The sequence below is a fragment of the Plectropomus leopardus genome, chromosome 15 (genome assembly GCF_008729295.1).
Source record: "Plectropomus leopardus isolate mb chromosome 15, YSFRI_Pleo_2.0, whole genome shotgun sequence".
Lineage (NCBI taxonomy): Eukaryota > Metazoa > Chordata > Actinopteri > Perciformes > Serranidae > Plectropomus > Plectropomus leopardus.
Genome location: NC_056477.1, coordinates 2,785,519 through 2,810,185, shown reverse-complemented (window position 1 = coordinate 2,810,185; position 24,667 = coordinate 2,785,519). Strand labels below are relative to the sequence as shown.

The 24,667-nt window shown below is 39.6% G+C and overlaps 1 protein-coding gene and 1 long non-coding RNA gene across 2 annotated transcripts in view; one reads left to right on the top strand and one right to left on the bottom strand.

Annotated features, from left to right (window-relative positions):
• Positions 1 to 24,667, bottom strand: part of itsn1 (intersectin 1 (SH3 domain protein)) — a 53,395-nt gene that overhangs the window by 5,005 nt on the left and 23,723 nt on the right. The window contains exons 18-33 of the mRNA XM_042501981.1: positions 18,801 to 18,937; positions 18,408 to 18,688; positions 17,052 to 17,209; positions 14,453 to 14,697; positions 14,065 to 14,239; positions 13,884 to 13,970; positions 13,607 to 13,755; positions 13,259 to 13,338; positions 12,988 to 13,160; positions 12,828 to 12,873; positions 12,509 to 12,630; positions 12,180 to 12,303; positions 11,207 to 11,401; positions 1,848 to 1,969; positions 726 to 832; positions 248 to 349 (exon numbers count right to left, since the gene is read on the bottom strand). Coding sequence (XP_042357915.1) covers positions 248 to 349; positions 726 to 832; positions 1,848 to 1,969; positions 11,207 to 11,401; positions 12,180 to 12,303; positions 12,509 to 12,630; positions 12,828 to 12,873; positions 12,988 to 13,160; positions 13,259 to 13,338; positions 13,607 to 13,755; positions 13,884 to 13,970; positions 14,065 to 14,239; positions 14,453 to 14,697; positions 17,052 to 17,209; positions 18,408 to 18,688; positions 18,801 to 18,937 — 2,303 coding nt within the window. The remainder of the gene's footprint in view (positions 1 to 247; positions 350 to 725; positions 833 to 1,847; positions 1,970 to 11,206; positions 11,402 to 12,179; positions 12,304 to 12,508; positions 12,631 to 12,827; positions 12,874 to 12,987; positions 13,161 to 13,258; positions 13,339 to 13,606; positions 13,756 to 13,883; positions 13,971 to 14,064; positions 14,240 to 14,452; positions 14,698 to 17,051; positions 17,210 to 18,407; positions 18,689 to 18,800; positions 18,938 to 24,667) is intronic.
• LOC121954474 lies at positions 4,491 to 15,743 on the top strand. Its single transcript, XR_006106575.1, has 3 exons — positions 4,491 to 5,378; positions 14,289 to 14,295; positions 15,731 to 15,743. It is a non-coding gene; the product is annotated as an uncharacterized LOC121954474 (long non-coding RNA).

Sequence of the window (24,667 nt, the reverse complement as noted above, 5' to 3'; positions counted from 1 at the left end):
ATCACAGAATTAGAAAACAACATCTGCCTTAAAACGTGCGCCCTATAAATCAAAACTTTATACAACAAAAGCAAAGACAAGAAAATAAAGAAAAAAAACTATTGGGCAATAGCTACATTATCCTACAAAGTGCACACAGTCGCATCAGTTTAAGCGAGGGGTCAGTAACCTTCACCATCAAAAGATTCATTTTTTCCAAAAAAATAAAACAAAATGCTTTTAGACGTCTAAATGAGCATTCATTAACCTGATGTACGGCTGCATGTGAGGCAGCTGGTTGGTCAGGATGTCACCGATCATCTTCACCGGCATCCGATCGCCCGACATCTTCTTCCTCACTCTGAGAGCTCTGCAGGAGGAGAGAAGAGAGCACGACGAGAAGTTTGATCTGCTGTTTGTGTTTTTAACTCAATACCGAACATCTGTGATAAATACACTTTGTGAAAAAGTGTCAGAAAAACAAAAATTTTAAAATTGATTTTTAAAAATTTTTTAAACGTAGTGCACCATTCTGGGTCAGGTTGGGGAGAGAAGGAACAAAAACGGTTTTATTTTCCAGCATCTTTCCAACAGCTGAACCTTCTGAGACAAATGTTATCTTTGAAATAAAAATAACTAACTGACACAAAAGACTCGAATGCAAAAGTCTGTAATGTGAAACAAAAACACACTGCCTGTGTGTGTGTGTGTGTGTGTGTGTGTGTGTGTGTGTTTTTCATTCTTACTTGAGCAGTTTGATGTTGCACATGATGAGCTCCTTCCAGTTGACGAAGATCATGGCGACCTCCTTCTCCGTCAGCAGCTCGCACTCCAACAGAGGTTTGTGAAAAATCTGAACACACACACACACACACACACACACACACACACACACACACACACACACACACGCACAGAAAAGTTACTACGGATTTCACCAATAGTGAGAAAAACCAGCAATTAGTACATTTTTCTTTTTCTTTTAAATTAATCTGCTGAGTTTTATACGCATTAATAAAGTCAGCATTAGTCAAATCAAGTGTGCAGGCAATGAGCAACTTACCAAGACATTTTGTGAAAATTTGCAAGATATTTTCTGAATTTAGAAAACTATTTTAAAAAACCATGATTCCAGTTATCATAACTAGATATTTAAAAATACATAACAGAATTCATATTACTCTTTAAGTACTCTTTCAGGTAATCTCCTTTAGCATGTTTCATTTTATTTTATTTTCCTTTTCTTGTTTGGCTAATTTTTTTTTTTCAACTAACTTCTTAATTTTTGGGGGTAATTTCTTCCAAAGCTTTCCATTGCCTTCTTCCCGTGTTTTTAAAAGAAATTATGCCAATTTGCTCAAGTTTAAAACAATCAAATTGCAGTACAAATTAAATTAAATGGCACAGAAATAGTAAATAAGGCACAAAACAATAAATGGCAATAGAAGAATACAAGAAAATATCATAATATATTTTGTGCATACATCAAAAACAGAAACAAAATAAAACTTGTAATATCAATTCAGACAAAAATAAAGATTATACCAAACTAAAATATGAAATCAAGACTTAAAAAAAAACATGTCCGTTTTGAGTTTTGTCTTAATGTGTCAATGGCAGTGTCAAAAGCTTTAGCAAAATATAGAAAAGAAAATGTTTTAGGCTGATTTTCAGTCTCCACTTTGACCATTTAAATGCCACAAAACTAAAAGTATTTATTGTTTCCTGGTCATCTTGTATCTGTAGATGAAACTCAGCATAGAGCATCCTATAACTATAAAACTTCTAATTGACATCCATCAAAACTGGTAAATATTTTGTGTTTTATGAAGTGTTTTGACTACAGAAGCTGTGAAGACTGCGTTTACCTCTGTGACGAGCTGCAGGTCGTTGACGTAGTTCTCCTCGGTGACGATCAGCTCGTGGATGTATCCCTGCCTCTTCCTCTCCATGGGGCTCAGCATGTCCAGCAGGTGCAGGTCGGCGCACCCTGAAATACAAACGGCCGCAGTCGCTAAACGTTCTGACACGTGGAAGGAGTAAAAAAAAGGCAAAAGAAAAACACATAATACCACCAACATTACCACAAAATACATACCTGAGATCAACAAACAGGCAGTGAAACACTCTGGAGGAACGTTTGAGTCGAAAGTCTGTCATGTGAGTCAGTGTGCATGAATCTGTGTGTTTGAGTCATTCACTTGTCAAAAATCTGTGTGTATGTGTGTAAAGATTAAAGACAAATGGCTATTAAAAGTTTGGATTTATGGCAGCAGTTATTTTCTGCTAAGAAAGCTTCCTAATCGGGCTTCTGTTCTGACTGTAGAGAGCAGAAACCGTCTGGATATTAGCGTATATCACACTCACCAACAGTGTGGTAATTATGAGGATATTCATGACTTTTGTTACCTAAAATTGTTTTCAGCAGGGGTGTCTGGTGGCTCAGTGGATAGAGCGGTGCCCCGTGTACAGAGGCTGTGAGCCGCAGCGGCCGCAGGTTTGACTCACACTGTCCTGTCAAGAAAGGCAATAAAAGCCCGAATAATGTAATCTAAAAAAATAAATAAATAAATAAAATAAAACTGATTTAAGATGATTGCAAAAAAGTAAAAAAAAAAATGTTATTGAGTAGCTTCCAAAATATTTAGCTTTCTTTGTGTTCTGTCCTTACGGACAAAAGTTGAAATTAAGAAAGATCTATTTTTTTCTTATCATTTTCTTTTTTTTATTTAAATCACCAAAAAATATCTTGAAATATTTTTCTGAATAAGATAGACTAATAAATCTTAATTTTGAGTTTTCAGGAAGAAAACAAAAGAGATTATAGTCCCGTCAACTTTTGCAGAAAAACAAGATTTTTTTTTTTTTTTTTTTTAAATTTTCGCATTATGCTTCCGTACAGCCGATATATATTTTTGCTTCTAAAATTGAAATTTTTATATTTCAGCTGAAAACAACTGCAGATGCCTTATATAGTTGATCAAACTAGTAACTAATGCAGCTTCAGGTAATATTACTCACTAATAACACACTCGGGACATCATTTTTTCTCTCTTTTAATGTTACTCTGTAATGTTTAATGTAACAGACTTATGACTGTAAACGTCAGCGCTTTATCTTTTCGTTTAATCAGAAGCTTCCTCAAGCTTAAAGCAGTTTCTTTGTACATAAGAAGTCTGAGTAACTTCATGTGTGTGAAACAGTGACGACGCCATCGACTTGAGTCTGTCTCAGAGCATTTAATCATCAGGACCAGTCAGATTAACCGCTTCATCAAATCTCCACCAATAAAACGACCAACGCTACGCTAACATTCTGTACATTTTCATTCACGCGTTCATTCAAGTATCCTTTACGTTCGTCTGCGTATCCGTCCGACCATTCGTAACATTCATGCTTTATTTTCACTCACTGGCTCATTCACTGACACTGAGTGCAGTCTAATTACATTTGGCCGTGAATCCATTCGTCCATTCATCAGAGTTGCTATTTATAATCCACACGAAGCATCAACCGTTACCATTCATTAGATTAACTATAGATCATACAGAGCTTTGATTTATTTATTTGTAATAAACCAGATTAGACCAGAGCTGTGCGTCACAGCAGAGTGTTCTGTTAAAAATGGTAAAAGACTTAAATGTTAAAATCCTGCACCATAAATTCACTCTATAAATGCAGACTGTGTGTAGCTTCCACCTGCAGCACCGCGAGTCCCCGAAATGATTTAAAGTTAATGCGAACAGGGACAAAAACTGCTGCGGATGGGACAGTTAGCACGTCGAAACAGGCTTTGTTGGGATAATATCGCCCCGGCTGGCGTGGAGCACGGCTCTGGTCGAACTGGGTCTTTGTTCTAAACTAAAATACTCACTCTGACTGGGAGAAGTCTCGACCATCGGTCACAAAACTGATCTGAGGATCTGTTAAACAGTGAGGACCCAAAACAATCCAAAATTTGTAGGGGTGGGGGAAAAAATCGAAATACGATAGCGTATTTTGGGTGGATACATTCAAGATTTCCACACATTGTTATGGACAAAATTTCAAAACTTTTACACGACTTTTCAAGGACCCATTTTACTTTTTTTTGCACCATTTGCCCTGAGTTTTTCACACTACATGATTCCAACTTTCTTCACGTACACGAAGAGAGAAAATGAGGAAACACACCAGAAGATTGACGCATGTTTAGCTCAAATACGTTATCAGCTTCAGAAAATAAAGGTGTTGTTAAGTTGCATTTCATGGAAGATATCCACTAAAAAATACTGTAACAGTTTAATTACACAAAACATAATTCCAACATTTTTGATAATTTTTACTATTTCAGTGACTTTGCCCAGGCATGGACATTGTGATTATGAAATTCCATGACTTTTCCAGGTTGTTCCATGACTGTGGGATCCCAAATATTGCATTGATATGTTTATGCCAACGATCAGTTTTTTAATTTATTTTTATCATATGAATTAGTAGTAATGCAAATACAAATTAAAATAAGATCAACTTTTTTTTCAGTTGATACATTTTTCTGTGATAAAAATGATTAATATTTATCTAATTAGATAAAACAGATGTTTGCAATGTTTTCCTGTTTCTGAACATAATTTGTAGTTGAAGTAAGTAATAAATTGTGATTTCTATTTTATTGAATTTACAGGGCGTATCAAAAAACCTTTAAAATCGCTGTAATATCACGTCGCAATTTTAGTTCTGTGATAACATGGTATTTTGGGGCTTCTGCTGATTCCCACCCCGACAGATTTGGCCTTCACTTTAACAACCGATGGTCTTTGACTCATCACCCAATCAGAGTCCTCCAATACTGACACCGAGGAGCCAATGGGATCCAAGCAGGTTAATAATAATATAATAATAATAACAACTCTATTGCTTGTTGTATAAAAAGTTGCGTAGTTCAATAATCATTTGCTGTTTCTGTTTCTGCGGGTAAACATTAAAAATCACAATACTGTCATCTGGATAAACAAAAACAAAACAATACAAATCTGATATGGCAACCACTATAACACTAGTCTGTTGCTATGGGAACAAATAGACGGGCGGCTATGTTGCTGGGGGGAAATGCAGAAGATATACTGGGGGTGATTTCTGTCAGTTTGTCCGTCACTGTCCCTCCACAAAGCCCTCGTGAATCAGTGATATGATACAAGATAAAATATGACATAAGATGCTTTAAGGACTCGGAGCAGCGCTGTAAAGCTTATGACATTTAGTGGGATCAAACTGTGCTGAGATGATTTTAAGATTTCACAGGTTTCCTCCCTAACATCTAGTAGGGGTGAAATGATTGTGCGCGGTGTGATACAGTAGGTTTTGCAGTGCAGGGGGAAGCAAACATGAAATCAGGTTTTTGTGTGTGTGTGTGTGTGTGTGTGCATGAAGTTGGAGCTAAAAGCTTTAAAAAAAAAAAAAAAGGTGCATCACAGTTTGGGAAATTCAAGGAGGTAAAGCTCAAACGACTTCAAAAATAGTTTGTGAAATTGAGCCACAACTAAAAACGGCTGAGCTATTTAGAGGAAAAGTTTGCCATTTTGGGAAATAATCGCTTTCTCTGAGTGTGAAATGAGAAAATCAAAATGTACATCTGTGCATTCAAAAAATAAAATAAAATGAACACTGCTAAAGTTCACAAGTTAACATGTTGGATTTTGTTTCATACATGCACAAATGAAAACGTAAAGTTTTAGATTTGCATGAAGTTATATTCTGGCTTTGGAGGAGCTTTAGGTTTATTTTGAGCCGCGGTCAACATTTCCAAAGTTTTGTGCTAAATTCAGCTAATCACCGCCTCGCTCTAGATTCAAATTTAACAGACATGAGAACAGCGCTGCAACGACTAGTCAATTAATCGATTAGTTAACTGATAGAAAATGAACTGGCAGCTATCTGAGCATTAAATCACTGTTTTAGCCAAAACATTTTCTGGTTTCATGCTTCTTAAATGTGAGAATTTGAAGCCCGTCTTTGTTGTTCGTGATAATACATTTAATTGCTTTGGGTTTTTGGACAGTTAGTGGGATAAACAGACCATTTTAAGATGTAACTGGCTACTGGGAAATTGCCTGTTTTACTATTTTCTGACATTATATTGACAAAATGATTGTTTTTGTTTAAGTCTCTCACAGAAATCCACTTCTGTCAGAAAGCATACTCTGATTTTAGAGGAGCTGTCTGTCTATTTTATTGCCATCTTATTGGTTTAATTTTGAATTTTAGCCTTATTTTATTTTATTTTTTAATTGATGACACTTTATTTCATTCGCCCTCGTCTTTTTAATGTATTTAGTTATATTGTAAAGCACTTTGTGAGTGTGTTTTAAAAGCTGCTATACAAAGTTTATTACTACTTTTATTTGAAAAAATAATGGACAGAATAACTGCGAATAAAAATAATTCTTAGTTTTAGCCCTACAAGAGAGCGTTATTGATTTTCTCATTCAAACGCTCATCAAGAAAGCAAACGAGGACATTTCCCAAAATGTCCCACGATTCCTTTAACTGGAATGATTCAAAGATGAGACGACGGACGTGAGCGAGTTATTATTGTTTTTTTGACAAATCGTTCCACCCCTACACATTTAGTACCAAATCTGCCTGCGTCCGTCATCCTGGTCTCGCCCTCAACAGTGTGACAGCGTCTCATCATCACCATCATAGCAACAGACGAAACAATAAACATGTAAACAAAACCAACAGAACATAGAAACGGATCAGTTAAAGTTAATACATATTCAGAATGTTAAACTACAACGGATAAAAACCATTATCTCTGTGTCTGAGTGTGTGTGTGTGTGTGTGTGTGTGTGTGTGTGTGTGTGTGTGTGTGCGCAATATGTTCACACTGTTCCAGGTCATACTCCAAACTCTCTGTACCATGTTTGTGTGTGCGTGTAATTTGGTTAGCTCGTATGCTAAGCAGTTACAAGCATGGCTTTCCATTTATAGCCCTGAGCTACACGGGCTGAGTCCCATTCCAGCTGCTCACTCCCTTCTATGCCTCCTTTCCTAGCGGAGAAAGAGAGGAGGAAGAAGTGGATAAACGATAGAAGGGAGCGGCATCCTGGGTTGAAACTTAGCACTCAGCCGCTGTGGGACGTGTCTCAATACTGCCTCGTTTCCTCTCCTCTCCCATTACTTCATCTCCTTTTTTTTACGCAAAAAAAAAGAAGGAAGAAGGAGTCTTTGGCATTGAGGAGAGGAGAGGTGAAGACTTTAACATTGAGACTTGTCCTCCAGCAGATAGTGGGTCTTTCTGTGAAGCTGTGGGAAGGGAGGGGTTAGTGAGGAGACTGGGGTCGAGCCAGCGCTTTTGACTGACAGGTGAATGAAGCTGCTGAACCAATGGGAGCGAGGTTAAAGAAATAGGAGGGAAAAAAAAGGGAACGGGGTATGAGCTGAGCTACCGATTCTAATGACAGAATCTCCCATAAAGCCACAAAATGACCCACTATCCACTGTACCACGCTACGATAGGGCTGTGCATGGACGTGTGTTGATGTGTGTGTGTGTGTGTAAGTGTGTGTGTGTGTGTGTGTGTGTACAGTCACTGTGACCCAGTCAGAAACATGTTCATCAGTCCAATCTGGGAGAAAGGAGCTCAATAGTCTCATCTCCTCTCCTCCTTTAAACACCCTTTGAAAGAGAAAGAGAAGAAGAGGAGGAGGAGGGGAGGATGGAGGAGGAGAAGAAAAGTCGGAGAGGAGAGTGACTATTGATCCCCCTCCTGTGCTGTTTGGAGCCAGAGCCTTAGATAAACAGAGTTTGGCCAAGTCCAGTCAGAGCCATGCATAGACAGAGTTCTCGCCACCACTGGGCGTTTTAACGTTACAGTCTGTCTGTCTGTCTCTCTCTCTCTGGCTTCTATTGGTGGAGAGTCGCCATTTCCGGGTCATGTGACCTCTTGCTGCTGTCCCATTGGTTGAGTGGCCTAGTGGGCGTGGCCTAGTGGGTCTCTTTGAGGGCTTTGAGGAGAGGGGGGTTCTGGGTAATGATATGATCCTAGAGAGAGGACGACAACAACAACATCAACAAAAACAACTAAACAAAACAACAACAACAACAACAACAACAACAACAACCAATCGGGTGCTAGGTGGGTGGAGCGTGCAGCAAGACAGAGAGTGTGGAGGTGTGCGCTAACTAGCATAGAAGTAGAGGATCTAGAGCGAGCGGCGCAGCAGCAAGCAGCCAGACGGAGAGATTTGCAGAGAATTAAAGAGTTAACTAACGTATGAATTTTGAGCAGCCTGTGTTCGCTCGATAATTCATGCTGCATTTCCACTGCATGGTGCGGAACAGCTCCACGCACTTGGACTTGCTCTTTTTTGGTTTTCCATTGTCAAAAGTTGTGAATAGTACCGTGTACGCGGTTCCTTTTTTTTTGGTACCAAGTCAGTTGGGTTTCTAAGTGAGCTGAGCTGAAAACTAGGGTGGAGTGGCGGCCTTTAGCTCAGCGAGTAGAATGTCCACCCCATGTAGTCTAAGGACATGTCCATACGGAGACGAGTTTAGGTGTATACGCAAAAGTTTTTTCACATGGAACCGGCGTTTTGGGAGTCCAAATCCACTAATTTTTGAAACCGGGTCCCAGAGTAAACAAATCTGAGGACGTCACCCTTGGGTTTCCGTGTTACAACCCATAATCGTCTTCCCTGAACCGATGACACCATAGCCCCACCTCTCCCTTTACCCGCACGCGCTAATCCCGCCGCCGCCAACAACAACAACAACAACAACAACGGCGAATTACAGTGTTGCGTTTGTGCTGCAGAAGCTTCTGAGCGTGATATGGCTTTTACAGCAGAATCTTCTGCTCCACACAAATGTCTCCTTTCTAGCTCGACTCGTATTCTCCGCCATCTCCTTCTTTGTGTGTTTATTTCCATCGCACAAGTTTTATGTGCATGCTCCATGTCTTATTCTCTGTTTTTGGTGTATTTCTATGACAGTGTTACAGCGCCACTTACAGGCCTGGCATGTATACTACAGCGTTTTCAGTGGTTTTGTGTGGACACACACATTTCTTGAGGTGATTCTGTGTTTACGTAAAACTTTTTTAAAATGAAAAAGACACAGACCGGTTCCGTCTCCGTGTGGACATGACCTACGTTCTTTGCAGCGGCCTATGCTTGAGTGCAAGCTGTGGCCCTTTTTCTGCATATCATCCCCACTCGCTCTCCCTTGGGGTGAGGAAGGAAAAAAACATTTAAAAAATAAAATAATAATAAAAAATCCACTCTCTGCTTAGTCTTCTGTTTTTTTTGTGTTTATTGGCGGTTGGCAAACCAGCTTAGAGGTGCATTATCAACACCAAGTAGACTGGAGTTAATACACTCTTCAGGCCAACGTATAGTATCTGTGTGGACGTGTGGGTCTGCGCCCGTCTGTTTGACTTAAATCTTGTCCTCCACATGTATGTGGCGGTCTGCTCAGACTCTATGCGGACGTCTGCGTGCAGCCCATTTTTTCTGAGCGCACAGACTGTAGGCTTAATAAACACGTCGACTGTGCACGCTCTAACCTCTCGTTCCAAACTTCAGTCGGGTCCAAAACTCTGCATTAGTTGGATATTAAACGGACATTTAGTCCAGCCAGGCATCATCGTTTAGTTTCACTTTTGCAATAGAAGGACCTTCAAGCTCTCCTGTTTACTACCAGGGGCTGACACGGACCGGCAACTGTACTATAAATGGATCTGCGTCCATGTGACCGCAGCAGTCTGCTGATGTTCAATGCAGACAGTATGACCGAGCCTTCATTCATGGACTCTCTGTCTCATGTTTCACTCACGAGCAGCAGCTGAGTCAAGAGAGGAATCTGTTGGTAAAATTCAGTATTTTGGTCCTCTCTGGGGTTTCGTTTATCCAAAACCAGTTTGAAAATGTATTTTTTTTTAATTGATTAAAGTGGTCCATGACCCATCAAAGAAAGGAAATCAAATCCTAATAACTGCATCAAACACTTCTCGACCATTTAAATTATGTTTCTTTAATAAGTTTAATTAAGTTTAATTTTTTTGGTTTCTTATGCCTGGCTAATGTGACTGAACTCAGTGTCACAATATTTATAGGAATATTTTTATTTTAACAAAGGATATGTTTTCAATTTTTTAAAACTTTTTTCTTTACAAGTTCTTAACGTTAGATATTTTTTTGTGTGTGTGTGTGTGTGTTAGCATACTGCTAGCCCTAGCTTTAGTGCTGACATCTTTTGTATATTGTAAATAGCATAAACACTTAAATTACAGCAAGAAACTGTAGAAGTGAAACATAATTTTTTTTTCTTCAGTTTTTGTTTATTTCAGGGAGTCAGGCCGAGTCTTTTTGTTTGCCTCTTTTGTTTTTGAGGGATTAGGCCAAACTCTTTATTATTTTGGCCTTTGGTTCACCCAGAATTCAAAGTTTCATTCTTTGTACGTAACATTAATTTTTAATGTGTTTAACAATATGATTGATTGATTTCTTTTATTTTCATATCATGCACACAAATTGCAAATTGCAGTTGCAGCAGTCAAGTAATTCCTTAATTGTTGTTTACTGTTTGTACTGTAATTAATAAAGTGTTTACTGTTTTCATTTACTTTTAATCTCAGTTACAATCCTCAAGCTGCATTGCCTCCCTAAACACACCCCTTGTTCATAGTTTTATCATTTTTATTATTATAAAGAGGCACATTTTGGCTCAGTGGTGCCAAAAATACCCACAAATTCAACTAGTCAAAGCGCTGCGTTCAGTCCATGTTCAGCGACAGTGGCTCTTTGCTCAGCTCTAGAAACTCTAAGTCTATGGTGGATCATGCTGAGGGGACACATGCAGGGAGAGGGGAAACACTTTTACACGGATGCGCGCAAATATACACACACATGCATGCACATACACACCACACAAACACACACAAACACCACCCAGAGGTGTTGCATGACTGGGAGGTTATCAAAGAGGCCCAAAGGAGTGTCAAGGTGAAAGGTCAAAAGGTCAAACCAATCCAGGGTCAAACACTGAGAGAGGGACAGCATCTCCACACCTGGCTCTGGGGTGTGTGTGTGTGTGTGTGTGTGTGTGTGAGAGAGGGAGAGAGAGTGTTTGTGTAAGTGTGACTGTGTGTGAGTGTTACACTACTTTCATTGAGAGTATGTTAATATGTTAATTTTAGTCTGGTGTGTGTGATTCACGGGAGTCGATGTGTGTGTGTTGTACTCACACTGCGTGCTCGGGTCGGTATCCGTGGTGAGTTTGACGTAGTTGCTAGGAAACAGACCCTCCCTCCCGTTGAGCTCTCCCTTCCACCAATCACAGTCGTCCTTGTTGAGCACCGTGATCACCTGACCCTTCTGGAAGGCCAGCTCGTCGTCGTTTTGGGCCACGTAGTCGTACATGCCGATCACCTGACACACAGCTTCACACAGACGTGACAGACACAATGTCAACATTTTCAGCTTCGAGGTCACGTGACAGTCACACAGACAATGCCACATTTTAATATAAAACCATAGTTTTCTAGTTACGAGATATCTACAGACACCACATATAAACACAGATAATATAGATGTAGTAACTCTACAACAAATAACACAAAGTCAAACAATCCCAGTGTAATTCTGTCCAATTACCGCAACTTTTCTGCAGATTTATCCAACAACAGTAATTTACCATGAGTTTCAACAATCACGGCTGTCCTCGTATGACATCACCAAATTCACCTCCTTGTTTGCGGTTGTGAAGAGGCAGACGTGTGCAACACAAACGTCTAACCACGTCTTGTGGTGGAACACAAACAACACTGATTTACAAACACTTTTCTAGCTGCAGTGAAATCTGGCATTTTTGGGTAAAAATAACAAACGCTGGCAAAACCTTGAAGGGACTGCTATTAAAGTTTAATATGTACGTCATAAGGGCCAGACAATGATTGTATGTTCTCTCATTGAAGTAACATCCACTGTACTAGTTTTAGTGACTCAAAGTAACTTAAACTCTCTAAAACACAGTACATATTAGATATTTTTATTCATTATTTATGGACCACAACTTTCTAAAGAACTGCTTTCCCTTCAGCTGTTATTAACACAGTTATGTTTATATTACATATTATCCAGTCATTCAGTGTCCCAGTATAGTGTGAACACAAAGACTTTAAGGTATTGTATTGCATGTGTATTTATTTGTGAGTGTACCTGTGCTGGCAGGAGCCAGTTTAGGAGGGGTGGGCTCTGTGGGCGTCGTCTTGCTGGTGCTGGGACTGAGCAGCTTCACATAGTTGGCTGGAAACCAACCTATCTGGCGCTTTTTCCCCCGGGCCTGAACCAATCAGACAAGTGACTTAGACTTGCAATATAGAGGTAAATATACGCCAGATAATCCAAAGCCAAATGCAGTTTAATGACTAAAATGTATATTAACAAATTTAGGTAGATGGCTTTTTTCTGTGCCATGTCCTTTCTTTTCATGTAAGGTTAGCTCAGTGAACGTTTCTTTGCGTGTATTAGAGTTTGAGCGTGAGTACCTGGAGCTCCCCTTCCCACCAGCCCCCTGGGTTCTTCTTTCTGATGAGGATGAGCTGACCCGGAGCTAACGTCAGCTGCTCTGCTCCTGTGGCACTGTAAGGGGCGATCACCTGAGCGATCTCTGATGGAAAAAAAATTTCAAAGAGGATGATGTTAGTCAGCCAGGTTCAGTATCTCTTTAATTTTGAAATGCCAAAGGTAAAAACGTGAATTAAATCTTAATGTCAAAACTAAAACAGCTATTGGCTTTATCTTAAAGATTTATATCTGACAGAAACAAGATGGTATCATCTGCAAAAAGGGTAACTGAGAGCTAACCTGGTTTCTTTCCAAGGCTGCCCGTCTTCCCTGCTGGTCCCAAAGCCTGAAGACAAAATTTAAACAAAAATCATTACAAATATTTCCCTTCCTGTGTAAAAATGTCAAAGACAAACCCGCGGTATTGGTTCGTCCTCATATATTCTGAGCGAGCTCTCACCTCTGACGCCGAGTCTCGTGGTTTGACATAATTGGAAGGGAAGACTCCGGTCTTTCCCCCGACCATGCCCGTCCACCAGTCACCTTCTTTCCTGGTCACCATGACGATATCTCCTTGCTGGAAACTCAGGTCGCCCTGTTCACTGCTCTCGTAGGTGTACATGGCCACATACTCTGTTCACATGATGAGGACACATGGAGTCAATGACAATTATCAAACTGGCTTTTCCTTTTTTTAAAAAAATCTTTATTCACATGTTTGTGTGTGTTACCTTCTCCAGACTCGGAGGGTTTTGTCGGGGAAGGGGAGGGACGTTTTCCATTGGGTGGGCTTTCTGATACTCCAGATTCACTGGAAGAGACAAGGAAAATAAAATCTTTCATTTCTTTAATAAATGTCACTTTTTTTTTTTAAATCACAAAAAAATATTTGATATAAAGAGCCAAATTTGCCTTTAAAAACAAATTTATCAAGTACTGTTACACTTCAATATAATATCATCATATAAGAGTCTACATTCAACTTCTTTAAAAAGTGATTTTTCCACTCTACATTAAACACACTGAGTCACAGCAAAAGTCATTCATAAATTCTAAGTTGCTGCAACATTTTAACCCACCTGGTGTTTTTGCTGCGTGTTGTGGCACCAGGCGGGGGCGTCATGGTGGCAGAGATGAGCTTGACGTAACTTTTGGGGAACCAGCCTCTCTGTCCGGTCTGCAGTTCACCTAACCACCACATGTCCTGCTGCTCCAACACTGTTATTATCTGCATCAACAATAACAACATTATTATTAGTTCTAAAAAAAGATCCAACTCAGAAAAAAAGTTGCAGACTATGAGTCAATAACTCAGAGTGAAATGTATAGTTTCCATACGGGCGAATGCTCATCTACCTCATTTTTGTTGAAGTTGAGGTGGTTGTCCTTCTTCGCTCTCCAGGGATACAACGCCTGAGCCTGAAGACCCTCGACCTTCTCCCCCTGACAAACAGATGTTAAAACACAGCAGCAAATCATTGAAACATTTATCCTAATAAGGTCCAGGGTTTAACATAGAGTTTCGCCGTGTTCCTACCTGTCCCAGCACAGGAGAAGGAGACGAGCCCGTCGTCATCGTAGCAGGTGTGAAGGCGGAGCGCTGTCGTAGCTGCGCTGAGGGAACACTGAGCGAAGGATTCTGACTGGTTGAAGAGGTCGGCCATGCGTCCCATCCCTCGCTGTCTGATTGACTGGCTGTGTTGGACGGCCAACTGGGAATATAAGCACACAGGCGACCCGTGCATTAGAGGAGCACCACAGGTGTGTGGTTGAGTTTTATGTGTTTAAAATGGACACATGGAGCCTAAAATGGTAACAGAGCTGTCAATATATCAACCAGCAGGAGTGCATGAATGTTTTTTCTTGATACTGTTAATATTTCAAATCTTTTGGCAGTAAAATTTAAAGACACAAGCAGGACTCACGTGGTGCTGAAGTCGGCCCAGTTACTGTTGGCGGAGGACGTGGAGGAGGAGGTGTGTCCGGGTGCTGGGGGAGGCGTGGACATTGGCTGCTGGGCTGAGGTGGGTGTGGCTGAGGCTGTGGCGCGCAGGCTGATCGGTGCTTCACTGTCGGGTATCCGTTCGGCGTAATTGGCTGGAAACCAACCGGTGCGACCCCTGAGCTCTCCTCCCAGCCAGCCGGGTTCACCTGTTTGGGATTCATCCACCTGTGAGAGCAGAGAGGCGGGATTAAGGTAACGCTGATGCGTGTAAGCACACAGGGGCTGTATTCAAAACTGCATACTAATTTACTGCATACTATGTATTAAACTACGTAGAAAGATATTTGATTGCTGTGTGTCATTCCCAGGTCGCCAGATATTGACGTTTTAGGTCGGTAGTTGAACCAAACCACCAACTAATGAGGCTGCTAATGAGACTCAACTATCAAGTACCTCTCCAAAATTAAATACAGCACTTCTAAGGCTTAAGTATGCCATTACCAGCAGATTATTCACACTGAAGTACTCTCAAGTAATGCATCTTCTCTGCATCACATGACTGTATTCACCAGGACGTTACCTGTCTGAGCTGCCGTTTAATTAAAATTGTTCATCCTAAATGTAAATCAGCACCACTCAATTTAATATTTTCCAGTATAATACTAACAATGACTTAAAATTACACAATATTTTAGTGTAAATGTTTTGAAACCTAAGCAAAGTGGTTTGATTTCTTCAAAAACCTGAATGTGCAAGTGACACGGAAATTAATTGTTTTATTATTATCTTCTAATGATTTTTCTCTCTCTGGACAACTTTTCAGGTCATTTTCTTTCACTAATTTATTGCAGTTTTGTGACATTTCTTACCAAGTTGCTCATTGCCTTTTTAGCCATTTTTAAAAAATAAATAAAACCAATCTGCTCAGGTTTCAAAGGTTTAAATATCTGTGAAAGGTGCATGAAAGCAGCATAAGAAAGTTTTTTTCTCTCTTTTTTTAATTTTTTTTTTCCAGGTCTCAGAGGGTTAAATATGTTTTCTGCAGTACATTATAACTGTGGGCTCCTGAGCCTTTCCTCTGAACAGTACCTTCACATCACCTTACTTTATTGAATGGTTAATTTTTAAAAAGTCTGCCTCACATTTCTCATGTGCACAAAATCCAAATCTTATGAAGTCTGAACACACTGTATGTTTAATTTTGCATCATACTTAGTATGCAATTTCAAACAGAGCCAGGGAAATGAATCAACAGAAGTGTGTGTGCATGTGTTTGTTCGGATTAATGGCAGAGCAGAGCGACTGTGTCAACGACAACAATGGCCACAATAATTTCAAAAAAAAAAAAAAGAATAACTTAGTGATTTTTAGTGAATAATCAAGTGAGACAAGTGTTATATAAACTTGATAACTTGACCTTTATTAATGGTTTATGATGCGCTCTGACACCCATTTCTATCATAACAGCAAGGCTCTTATAATAAACAAGGACCTTGTGATTTTTTGCATCTTTTTTCTGCACTTTTGCTATTTTTTATAGTGATTTTTATTTAAAAATTTTAAATAGTTTTGTAATTAATTTGACCTTTTTTATCTTACCTCTTTATTCTTTTATTGTAAGTCTGTATCCTTGATTATGTTTTTGTATTTCATTGCTCTGTAAAGCATTCTGAATTTCCCTGTTGTATGAAAGCGTTATACAAACAAAGCTGCCTTGCCTTTTAAATTACCTTTCTAACTCAATAATTCTACATAACCTTGTGATAAAATCTGTGGCTGTCCTCTTTACAACAAAAGCCCGACAAAGTCTGTTTATGGAGACATTTAAGGTAATAAAATACATTTTGGTAGCCTGCGGTGAAGTAGCGTTTACTTTTTCAGGGAGGTCCAATTGTGAAGTGTAGCACCGCGTAGCTTTACACTCACAGTTAAGCACATTCATGACTCCACATTAACCGTGAAAACAAATCAACATTTACAGACCTGATTAGAATGATTTGATTAAAAAAAAAGAAAAGCAGATACATTCATCCACTGGCAAATGAATGAACATGTAGATGACATGAGATGCACCAATGACAGCAAATGAAAGCTGGCTTGTGATTGGATGCACAACACTGGGCAGGGGCAAGAACTTACCCATTCCCCCTTCACCTTCAGTTTGCACAGCAGAGGAGAGAGGAAGCAGTTAATATACACACACTCACACTCACTCACACTCACACTCACACACCTCAAAGACCACAGAAACACACTTCAGAGAGGGTAGAGTCAAAGAGAAAAACAAACACAAAATACAAAACGCAATAAAATATCTACTCACACAACTTGTATAGACATGTATAACTCTGTGTATGTGGATGCTTGGATTTATGTGCTTTGTACCCAAAATTCTTTTAATTTTAATTTTCTTTTATTCTTTGAACTTGTTGTGCACACATCTTCTTCAGTTAAACTACCACAGTGGCATGTGCAGACTGTCACATGACTGAAGTCTGCACCATCACCCATGTGTTTACCTGTTTTTGTAGCAAGGTGAATGGCTGATGGATGCCAGTGTATGGGTGCATACTACATACCATGATTACGTCTCCGGGAGCGATGCTGATCTCATCGTGGCTGCGAGCATCGAATGGATAAAGAGCTCTGTAGTAGACCACCTTCACTGGCTGCTGCTGGTCGAAGCTGCTGACTGGAGCCTTCTGGTCAAACAGACTGGGGACCGGAGTTTTGTCCACTGTCAATAAACAGAGAGAGAGTCCACCATTACTGTCTGCTGTTGGTCAAACTCCCAAAACAACAATGTAAAGCTGGCTGATATTTTGTATAATTTCAAAGCTGATTTGTGATTGTTTGTGTAGTTATTCTTATTTTACAAATGTAAATTGTAGTATTCTTTTGTTGAAAGGTTTGTTGTAAATGGAGTCTAGCTTGAGGATTTATATCCTGTGCCATATTTTTTTAATTAAATTTCATTAAAATAAATGTTGTTACTGGTGGGATGTAACTCATTACATTTACTCAAGTACTACACTTCACTTCACTTTTATCACACTTGTACTTTAGGTGGATGTGTCCACTTTCTGCTACTTTTTTTCCTACATATTTTTTGAAGCAAATATTCTATTTTTTATTAAACTAGATATACTTAATACTTCATACATTTAAAAACATGACATGATGCAGTACTATGCTACTACTCTACCAAGTAGTCTACAAAATATCTAAAATTGGCTCCACATTAATGAACTACAACATTAAAATGCTCTTAAATGTGTTAATTCATGATAAACACATAACATAATAACCTGCAATAACATAACACTCTAAAAAGAGCAATTCTACATAATAACTACATTGATTTTTTACTGACTTTAATTACAGTTTGATGATAATATTTTTGTACTTCAGTAACATTATGAGTTCAGGACTTGACTGTGATATTCCTTCTTTTACTAAAGTAACAAATCTGAGTACTTCTTCCACCCTTGCATATAGTTTATGGTGAAGCAAATCTTGGATTTATATCTAAAACCTCATAGTTTCTTACTGAAAGGAAATAATGCAACTTATTTTCAAGATGTACCCGTGTAAAAAAATTTTTAAAAAATAAATAGAATAGAGTTCAGTAAGTTTAGAGGAAAGTTTGCCGGAGTTTTATTGTCCTTTAAGGATTACAATAAATCAAAGCACCTGTCCTAAGAAACGGTGCAGAAACTTTATGTTTTAAAATATGACCCTTGCCTCTAAATGTGTTGAAACCCGTTTAAACTCTGCAAGAAACTCTGAGATTAAGTGACGATGCCACTTAGGTACGATAATTTAGCTCCATGTAAATCCTGTTACCATCACACATCCATCTCTGCTTTTTAAATCTTATTTTGTCGTGTCTGCTCTCTTTCACGCATGCATTCACTCTAGCAGCCGTAACACACCTGTTGTAGCCCAGGGGTCGGCCGGCTGGCTGAACAGCTTGTTCAGTTTCTCCTGCATGTCCTTCTTGCCTCTCCCCTCGTCCTCCTTCTCCTCTGCTGCTCCTGCTCCCTTCTTCCCCTCTTCCTCCTCCTCCTCCGGCCCTTTCCTCTTCCTCTCCTCCTCTTCCTGAGTCACTCTGTTTAGCCAGGCGTGGGGTGCGGAGATGGAGGAGGGGCTAGGAGCGTTGGGGGCAGAGCTTGCGGCTTCATCCCTCCAGGCCACGCCCTCCTCTGATGACAACCTGATGAGAGGGAGAAAAAAAATTAAACAAATAATCAGAGAAACCTTAATTTTTTTATTTAAAAAGTGTATTTAACTATTGTAATAGCCTGGATATAACTTCTCTTTCATACCTGCTGTCCTGTAGTTCAGCAGACTTCCTCTCGACTGGGGTGTGTATGTGAGGGTGTGTGTGTGTCAGTGTGTGTGTGTCTCCCTCCAGCTCCCTCTGTTTCTGCCTCTGCTGCCGGCTGTGGATCTCCCTCAGCTCCTGAAAGGCATCATTGGATACAGGAAGGAACAGCGGTGAGGAGGAAGTGGGATCAGAGGGCCGGTAGCTACGGGTTTCCATCGACAACAAACAAAAACAACAACAGCAGCAGCAGCAGCAGTATGTATTAGTCAGGTGGTCAAGGCAAGCTCCGCCCCTTCAGCTGTGCCACCGAGGTGATGAAATGTCACGCCGGTAACCATGGCAGTTAATTGAACCTTAATTCATTTAAGACAGTGCTGACAAGCAGCTCGCTGCTTTTGAAGCCAAATTAGGACTCACAACCGCTGCTCGAGATCCACCAAATCTGTCCTGGAGCAGACAGAGAGGGAACGCTACACATGGGACATCTCATGAAAGTCTATCTGTCCTAAAAGAGGGTTTTTTCTTTTTCTCTTCCTGAAATTTTTGTCTTTTTTTCCTCATTGGAGGTTTTTTTAATTATCCAAATCATTTGTTTTAAGATAGAGGGTGTTGTGTGCTGTACAACTGCATAACTTTTTGAGGCAAAATTCAGATTTTTGATTTCAGCTATGAACAAAATGGTCATGACTTCAATAAGTCTGTATTTTTCCAACCATGTTTTGTATCTAAGTGAGTAATGGAGACAAGAATTTTTGAAATTGGTCCAGTATTGAGCAAAAATGTGAAACGGGCTAAACGGGTAACCACTGTTTGCACCATCAAAGTTCGTACACAAATTGCTTTAGTGTCTGACAATTAATGGACAGAATCCCTACAGAGGCTGATACTTAATGTTTAACCACAAACAGCCCAAAAATTCCTATTGTCAAACCCATCAGACTCAATTTACATAAGCAGCATTTCAATAAGCAGCAAAATTACTGCTTATTGAAATGGAGTCTGGTGTGTTTGATGTTGTAGATATCAGGAGAAGGTCGACCTCTGTAGGGTCATTTCCACACCTGGAAAAGTAATTTGAGCCTGCCAGCAGAAAAAACAAGCACATTTAGTGGATGTAAAATGACAGCTTGAACGTGTCCTGAGAGGTTGCATTGCGTCCTGTTTTGCCTTTTGTTAAGAAAAAAGGTCCAGGTTGAAAAATACCAAACTTACCCTCTAAAAAACAAACTAACCTATCTGCGCTACGCTATGAGTTTCACTGTTACTGATTGAATTTGGGATACACAACAAAGATTTGAAAGTAAACCAAAATAACAATAAATAAATAATAAAAATCTTGTTTGTCTCGTTGACGGGTTTGCCATTATAATGCTGTGAATGCAACTAAAAAAACACATACAACATGGCCACTGCCACCCAATATATCAGAGCCTGGAGCTGGTCAACTTTTAACTGCTTGGTAGCTGTTTTATGGATGGACTTCTAGTTTCACATGCAGCTTGTTTTCTCTGCTCCTATTTTGATATATGAGTCACGGAGCTCAGGAGAATCGTTGGGGTGGGGTGTTTCAGTGTTGTTGAGTTTTAAGCTAAGGGCGAAGAGTGAGGAGACACATTCTTCATCGTATGTCAGACTGCAGCTGCTGGGCATTAAGTGATAAGTGATCAAGATAAAAAACTATCTGTATTCCTATTTCTCACTCTGATCAGTCACTGCTCTTCTATTGTCTCTGTCTCTCTTGAGCAGCTCAAGCTGGTGTGGACATGAGACAATTGTCCCAATGACCGCAGGGACTACTTGGCAAACAAACTGAAAAACAATGTGTTGTGTGCATGTAACCATCATGTCTCCTGGGTTCATTATCGCAGGCCAACGTGAGCCCAATATGGTTTTGGTATTATTTAGAATCAAATCATATATAAAACACTGTCATAGTTATTTTTTTATGTGAGGTGGGAGGCCGGGGAATGTCACTGGGGGCGGGCTCTGTCACTACTGGAGTTCGGCTCTGACCCGGCCTGAACCACGGGGCTCTGGTCATGGCGTCGGGGCGGAGCTTGCACAGGGCACAGTATGTTTGTGGGAGGTGTTAGGAATAAACAAAAAAACAAAACAAAACAAAACAAAACAAAAAAAGGGTGGGAGGAGGGGGGATGCAGTGGGGCAGTTCTGTGTAGTCATGACAACCAGCTGTGCCATTAGAACACACTCTGTTACTATAACAACAACACAAGGCAGCTGTCGTGTTTCAGCCAAACAACCAACGTGAGGAAACCTTCAAGCAATCAGAGAAAGAGACTGATGGAGGAGGAAAACTACAACTCTGCAGATCCAAAGTGGAGGACAAGAGACAACAGAGCATGCCAAGCACACACTCCTACACACCGACTACACACACACTCACCCAAATAAAGACAAGCGCACCACACTCTGATTCTACTTTATCAGCTCATAAATCTCCTACTTGTCTGGCTGAAACATCATCTGGTAGCATGGAGGCAGTAGCATTACAGTACAGTGTTGTAATCTAGTAAAGGGGCCTAGTACACCTGCTAACCTAGCAGGACCGCTAGCTTAGCATGACGACTGCGTACAGCGTTAACTATGGGAGCAAAAAAAGCGGAAAGATGGGGCGCTAAAGAGGACAAAGAGAGGATAAAATATTTCAGGGGATGAGGAGAAAGGGATAAGAAGAAGAGGGCAAAGAGAGGGTAAAGATTAAGAGATTGGGGGAAAGAACAAGAATTAAAGATAAAGAAAAGTGAAAAGACAAGAGACAGAAGCCCCTTTTACACTGCCTGTTCAAAGCGGGAATAACGCGCTGTTGTGTCGACTGTTCTGTATAAAAGGTACGATTGCAGAATGGGGGGACACAGCTGTCTCGCCTCGAGCAGAGGACGACATCAGCTGCCATACTGAGGGGACGGTAAATAATTGTTATTGCCATATTATGCCACTGTTTAAAAAGCGGTGCAGATGCATATGTTATATATCACACTAAAGGCAGACACTGTTTTGTTACGTGTCAGGCACGTCATGCCTGTTTTGGTTCTGTGATGCCGGCATGACTAAAATTACACACTGGAGCGTTACAATGCCAAAGTCGAAGAAGAAGAAGAAGGTATTTACAGGGTTTCCACATATTTTCATGTACAAACTTTTCCATGACTTTTCAAGGTCCCATATTTTTTTTTCTTGCCAACATTGCCTTGCTTTTATTTTTAACATATCAGATTCAAACTCTATTCAAACATAATTTTAGCTGGCAAGCACACATGGAGGGTGGGACAGATTGCAAAAAAATAACAAAAAACGTAAGTGATTTTTCTTTAAAAAAGACATCTATGCATTTTAGAGCTATGTTACATCGAATGCTACAAAAAATAAACAGTTGTTAGATGGAAGGTTATCCATGGAAGATTGCTGTGACAACTTTTATTTATTTTTTTTTTTTACACACACCAAATTTCCATGTCTTTTTCAAAATTTTAATGATTTTTTTACTAATTTCAGGACTTTTCCAGGTTTTGTGGGACAGTGGGAACCCTGCAGTTAGTAGCGGCCAAATGGCGCAAACTCTGTGTAAAAAGGGCTGGAGAGAAAGAGAGGGGGGCACTGGGGGGGGGGGGGGGGGGTTGTTGTATGGACCTTTATAACGTTGTCTAGCCGAGCCAGACACACCCTGACGGCTGACACACACTCCTGTAGCTGTCCCTGCTGCTGGCACTGAAACACACATATACATATACACACACACAAACACACACACACACACAGTGAATCAACCATTCTGTAGACGCAGACACACACTCACAGACAGTTATTGCTTCAGTCCATGTTTGCGCGCTTTGTGCAATCAAGGTCTAAAAAGTACACTTCTTTTTTTTTTCCCTCTGTATGTAAAAGGTTTTTCAGAGAAATTAATCTGAGATGGCAACATTGGACACTGTAAGTCCTCTTGGTACTGGCCTTTTTTAACACCATTTCATATATACATGTTGGAAAATAACTTTGTATGACTGCTGTAATTACAAACTAATACTAGACACAGCACAGACACAACAACAGTTAGGTTATGCTGGGTAAGTTGTGCAATCAAAAATCTAAATCTAAAAATTATCCAGTAGTATAGCTTCTACATGGAACATTTTGGATTAATTTCAGACTGCTCTCCACCTAAGGACATATTTTAATCCCTGACGTAAATGTGGGTATTTTCTCTCAGCAGAGATTAAGCCAAAAAAAAGAAAAGGAGAGCACAATAGGGCCTTGAGTCATTCAAGGAGAGGCTCTTATGACTCACTGTGATGAGCAATGTGCTGTTACAACTGTTAACTGCAGCCAGTGTTACGAAAACAGGCTTAAGTTGGAAACAGCCCAGCTGTCATTTTATTCAGTGCACTGCGCAATATGCCTGAGCAGATTCTCTCACTGACCTCTCTGCACTGGAAAGCAGAAAACAGTTTAGAGTTATTTGGTGTTTACTAAGGTTTTTTGGCTGGTAACGAGGACACAACAGAACTTACTCCACACTAATACATTTAAATCTATAAACAGGGTTCCCACATGTCATCATAGAAAATTTCAAAACTTTTTCATGACTTTTCAAGGACCCATGATAATTTTTTCAACATAATTTCAGCTAGCTGAGAAAATGAAGAAGCGTGTAATGGGCAAACAAAACCTTGCTCATATCAGTGCATATTAGAGCTTTGTTGTGTCATCAGCTACAGGAAATAAATTTGCTGTTATGTTCCAGTTAATAGATGGTTATCCATGAAAAATTACTTTAACAATGTCAATACACACCACAAAAATCCATGACCTTTCCATGACGGTGGGAACCCTGCATTAATCTCCTATTAATTTTAATTTCTTTAATTTTTTTTCTTATTTGTCTAATTTTGTTTGTGAGGTTATATTGTCATGTCACCATATTGCCATGTGGGGAAAAAATCTGGGAAATACATATCTAGCATAAATAAATAAACAAATTTTAAAAAATCTATTTTCCACATCACCATTAAAACGTCTCTCTGTACTGATTTTAATGAGTTACAAACTTTTGTTTGTCATCCTATTTAGTGAACTGTGCAATATTTCTGAGCAGATTCTTTCTATGACCCATCAGCACTGGACAGAAGACAAAAGTGTTTTAGGTGTTTCCAAATGTTTTAATAACAGGTCTGACACACCAATATTTACTCCACTAATAAATATAAATCTCATAATCTCAAAATTATTTTATACTGTCAATTTTATTTTCATCTATTGCTTTTTGTGAACTCTCAATGATTTATCTTATAGCAGACAGTATATTAGTTTGTTTTTATTTACTTTTTTGTCCAATTGTTCTTGTTTATTTATTTTTTCATCATATTGCTGTGTGTTATGTATTTTATTGAACTTGCTAAATTAATTTTAAAAACTTGAATCTGTTAAAAAAAACAACTCTGGTAAATAAATATGGGCAATATATGTAATACTTTCTTCCTTTTTTGCAGTGACACATTTACTTGCTCAAAACATGTGTTCATTGAGTGCATCCTTGTCAGAGGTGTTACACACTTGTAAGATTAGAAAAACAGCACACCGGTATCAGTACGTGAGTATGTGAGTGTCAGTGCTTTTCAGTAGTCACACCACTCGCAGCTTGACAATGACAGTCAAGCTTCAACTGGCTGAAATACATCCAGCTGCCTGGCGGGGACATCACAGTGCACAACAGGAAACTCCTGCACAAACCAGGCATTTTAAAAGTCCGGTTGGCAGGTGTTAAAGACGGCAAAGCCCTCTAAAGAAACTACAGTACTACTTGCAAGTTAGTAATCTGATCAGAGGGATGTTTTACTTGTTTCTCAAAAA